At 39.1% G+C, this 4,458-nt stretch overlaps 1 protein-coding gene across 1 annotated transcript in view; it reads left to right on the top strand.

Moving 5' to 3' along the window:
• The window catches only part of LOC146456449 (uncharacterized), a 19,622-nt gene extending 15,698 nt beyond the window's left edge, over nt 1–3,924 (top strand). Inside the window, exons 8-9 of the mRNA XM_085092836.1 lie at nt 1,523–1,583; nt 2,079–3,924. Of these exons, the coding sequence (XP_084948962.1) occupies nt 1,523–1,583; nt 2,079–2,168 (151 nt within the window). The 3' untranslated portion in view covers nt 2,169–3,924. The remainder of the gene's footprint in view (nt 1–1,522; nt 1,584–2,078) is intronic.
• The last annotated feature ends 534 nt before the right edge of the window (nt 3,925–4,458 follow it).

Here is a 4,458-nt window from a genome sequence, read left to right as displayed (position 1 = left end):
TGACGCTGTAAGATATTTTAAACCGACGTTTCGGCAATGCTGCCTTCTTCAGGGAACTTTTTAACGGTGTAGTTCTGTACCCCGAAGAAGGCAGCATTGCCGAAACGTCGGTTTAAAACGGAACTTTTTAACGGTATAGTTCTGTACCCTGAAGAAGGCAGCATTGCCGAAACGTCGGTTTAAAATATCTTACAGCGTCAATTTTATAATATTTTGAATTCACATTTATTAACTACGCTGCGCAGTATTACAATCTTTATTACACAAGTCTCTACAGACCACTACTTAGTTAGTTCACTATCCACACGCTCTTTATTTCTTTCTGCCTTCCACATTCAATGTTGAATTTGTTTGCTTAAGCAGCGGGAGTGAAAGAAACATTGAAATCCAAGAAGGGGAGAAGGAGAGTATGTGATGTATGGGCGAGATGTGACTTATCTGTGTTCTCAGTGAAGTGTATCAACAAATTATGTCTACAGTTGTGGGCAACTACTTAGTTCACCCGTTGTTGTTGTTTTTGTTGTTGTAAGTTGTTTTGTTTGTATTTTAGATTGACTTTCGTTCTTGTGTAAAGGTCTGTACAATTTTTTTTCGCGTCGAAGAGTTATCCTTGACGCTATGTTTACCTGTGTGAACGGCTGAAAACCATCCTTGACATATTTTCTTCCGCTTCGAGAAGTTTTCCTTAAAGTTTTTTGCTGTTGAAGACTTGGCACGTCAGTTTTTGAACAAGTAGGCTTGTCAAGGAAATATTTATCATTTTGTACACACGAGAATAAAAAACTTGTTAAGAAGAACTCGCTCATATTTAACTAGCCTTCCACCATTTAACTTACGAAGAACATTTTTATTAGAAACTGCATCATTGGATAATGCAATAGGACATTTTCATTATGGCGTCATTTTACTACAACTACCAGAATCCTTCTGGTTTTTCTTTTCTCGTGCTAATTAGAGCTATTGTTCTTTGCTGTCCCCTGGGATTACAAAATTTACATTTGAAAAGGAAAACGAAATGAATTCTGGTAGTTGTAGTAAAATGACGCCATCATGAAAATGGCCTATTCCAGGGTTTTGATTGGCTTAAAGGTCATGGTATATCAGTCTTTATACCACGCCCAATAATTGCGGCTATTAAATCGTGTTCTGGTCGACGTTCTTGCAAATGTAATCAGCAAGATCCTTCACTCAGGTATTTTCGCCGAAAGCGCAACGTAAGATGTGTGAAAACGCGCGCGTAAAATGTTGACTTGCTAGTATCTTCGGCAACGCTTTCAACGAAGACGTTGCTATGCTCGTCTCTTTCCACAGCAGGCTGCTATTCCATCAGATTGATATTTACCGGGAATGTCTTTCGTTTTGTTGAATCGACTCAAGGTTTTGAAAACTGAGGACATCTCTTCGCTTGGAGAATGTCATCTGATGTGCCAGTTTTAGCGGGAGAGGAGGGGGGAGGGGGGTGCTCTAATCGCAAAACCAATAACATACGTATATGTCATTCGGCTCTGTTCAATTTTCTCAGGAAATGGAGTCGAGAGGAGAAGCCACAGGAACCCTTGGACTTACAATTTCTGGACCTGGATGTAAGTCTATAAAGACTACACTGCTATGAGCCATACAGTGTATAAAAATAATTTGATTTTGTGATATTTAGGAGTAGTGAATCAGTCATCTGATGTGAGTGAGTCCTAAAACATCTCTTTACAAGGTAAATACGCGTAAAATCTGGACTAATTCAAAGCTAACAATCTTTCTGCTTCTTATTAACTCCAAGCGGCGTATAGGTCTGAAACTAAAGCCCTCCTCTATTTCTGTTCTGAGCCACACAGCACACCCTCGCAGTTTGTTACGCTGCCGAACGGGAACTCCTCGGACTGGCTGTTCCTTTTTCCTTTTTCCCGGCCCTGCGTATTCAACTCCAGAGCTCTTTTGGCAATGCGCCATTTCGGAATCCTAACAATGAACTTTGTTCACATCTGACGTGGCAGAGCATTTGAGTTCTTCAAAGCTAGCAACGAATAGCTTCAATGTTTCGCCGCGCCAGACACGAATTTCTGAATTTTCACGTTCTTTTGCAGCCTGTTGAACAGCACGACTACAATTACATTCATCCAGACGAAGACGAACCTCCTTACGACCGCGTTCACTTTGGTGAAAACAGTCCATGATGTGAACTCAACTAATGTAGGAAGGGCCAAGTGACCTCATCGTCGAGTCAATAAATTCTAGCACGTCTCAAGGCCAGTTAATTAAATTCAGAGAGAGAAGTCGCGAGTAGTTCTGCTGTCTCCGCAGATGTTAACCGAGGTGAAACGTAAGAAATAAGAAAGATCCGTTAAAGATAATTTTTTTACTTTGAAGGACCCTAGTCAGCCTCCGCCATTTTCGATGCCATTGAAATTATTGATATTGCATAGTGAAGCGAAATCTTATTGCCTTACTGTAAGTTGTGTTCCTGAAAGTATGTTTCATTATCTTTAGTAGTTTCACAGTCATTTCGTTCATTTCGACATGCTCCGAATAAAATATAATAGCCAAACTCTCGCACATAAACAAAAACAAAGGTGTGGCTGACTCGGGCCCTTTAAACTCCCTTATGTTTCCTGCTACGGATGTGCCGTGGCTGGGATGGAAACTGAATACCAGATTGGAATAGTCTGGTTGATGTTTAAAGTCCTTATTTTGTGTTCCCTTCCTTTGGTAATAGCTTACTTCGACTCATTTGTAGTTTGAAAATTCACTTAATGTGCAACACCGCAAAATTTAAGTAAGTTCAGTTTGAAAGACAAGTATTGTGCGACAGAGGGATTGTGTTACAGAAGACAGAGGGGGGAACGAGGCAAGAAATCGCGGAATTCGAGGCCTCAGCGCTCGCGTTAATTTCCTTCTTTTAGTGGGAAATGTAGCCTTCTCGTTTGCGTTAAATTTCTTTATTTCAGCCTAAATGCCCCCCTTAATTCGTTATTTAAGTTGCGTTAATATTAGCTTAATCGTTAGTTTCCTAAGGTAGAGAAATATTTAGACGAGTTCGTTTAGAGGATAAAATGTGGAGTTAGACAATATTACTGCTCCCTAAATTGTTTGCTTTTCTTTGTCAATTATTGGTGCTGTTTCACGAATTAAGTAAGAATTCCCTGTTATTGTTAAGTGAATATTTATTAATTATACCTCTCGAGGGCTACATTATTGAACCAATTGGAGTTGAGATTCAATGGAAAAGCAACACAAGCCAATTTCAAATGTAACGTTTTTCGTCTCAGTTCTAATAACTTAATATTTCGGCAATATTCAACTTAGTTTTAATTGAAAAGAACAATTGAAATCTAACGATCATGCCGGCCTTTTAACTGATTTCAATTAAGTATGGAAAGTGATTATCCGTTTACTTTGGTTTTAATTTACTTCGCTATCCAATTGGTTAAGAAAATTCGCGCCACTTCCTCATCCAATAAGAAACCAATCTAAACCTAATCGTTCTTTCTTGCATGTGTCTGATGCCAATTGCCCGCTCCGAAGAACATGGTTGCAATATAACGCTTGAACCTCAAACTTGGTAAACTGACTAATTTTAATGTGATCTTTCTTGTGATGGACTCTAATTTCTGATTAAATGAAATTTTAAAAACTCATCCCCAGTCTCCATTTGAACTACGGAACGGGCAATTTTTTATTTTGTACGACTTAAGTAGTCACAAATTTTTCGGAAACGGTCTATGCCTTCCCGAATAAAGCAACATTTTTATATACGTTTTTATTACCTTCAAAACTTTGCAAGAAAACCGTACTTTTTTTATAACCACAGTAATCTCCAACAGTAAAATAATCAATGATGTATTAAATCTATTTATCGTTGTTGGTGTTTGTGTTGGACTGTCATGACAGTTGAAACGAAGTTTGTAAATAAATCAGTCTTTTATATTAGAAGTGTTTCAGTTAACAAAACAGGACTACACGGGACAAATAAGGCACCAGTGCGGACAAAAAATGTTGTTTTAACAACAACAATTCAAATAGCAACTGGTTACAAGGACGGCTGGTCTTTTAGGAACTAAGTTAGTGCTTGAACGTGATCATGATCGATAGAACGAATAAGCAGTAGCCAGATTGTCCATATACAGCGACTCCCTCCCTCAACTTTCTATTTTGATTTCCTGTCAATGTTTTAGAATTCCATCATGCTTGGATGAGCTCTTTGAACACTGACGTCACTAGACGATATCGTACGAAGGAATTAGACGCTGACCACTGTCGTAGACAGCTTCACGGTCATGCACCGATCAATTCAAACCTTCAGCATCCCTCCGGGCATTTGACCTTGTATATACATACCGGAGGGTGGGGAATTTTGATCCGCACTTTTTTTTCGGCCAAGCGGAATTCGTGCCGGGGTGGGTTTTGCCTTGTTTTTAAGAGTAAGGAGCTCGAGGTTTTAAGGACAGAAATAATTTCGTCTTTGTG

The sequence above is a fragment of the Pavona decussata genome, unplaced genomic scaffold (assembly GCF_977016875.1).
Source record: "Pavona decussata unplaced genomic scaffold, jaPavDecu1.1 SCAFFOLD_254, whole genome shotgun sequence".
Classification (NCBI taxonomy): Eukaryota; Metazoa; Cnidaria; class Anthozoa; order Scleractinia; family Agariciidae; genus Pavona; species Pavona decussata.
The sequence above is the reverse complement of the archived record's forward strand: the minus strand, read 5'-3'. Positions and strand labels throughout refer to the sequence as shown.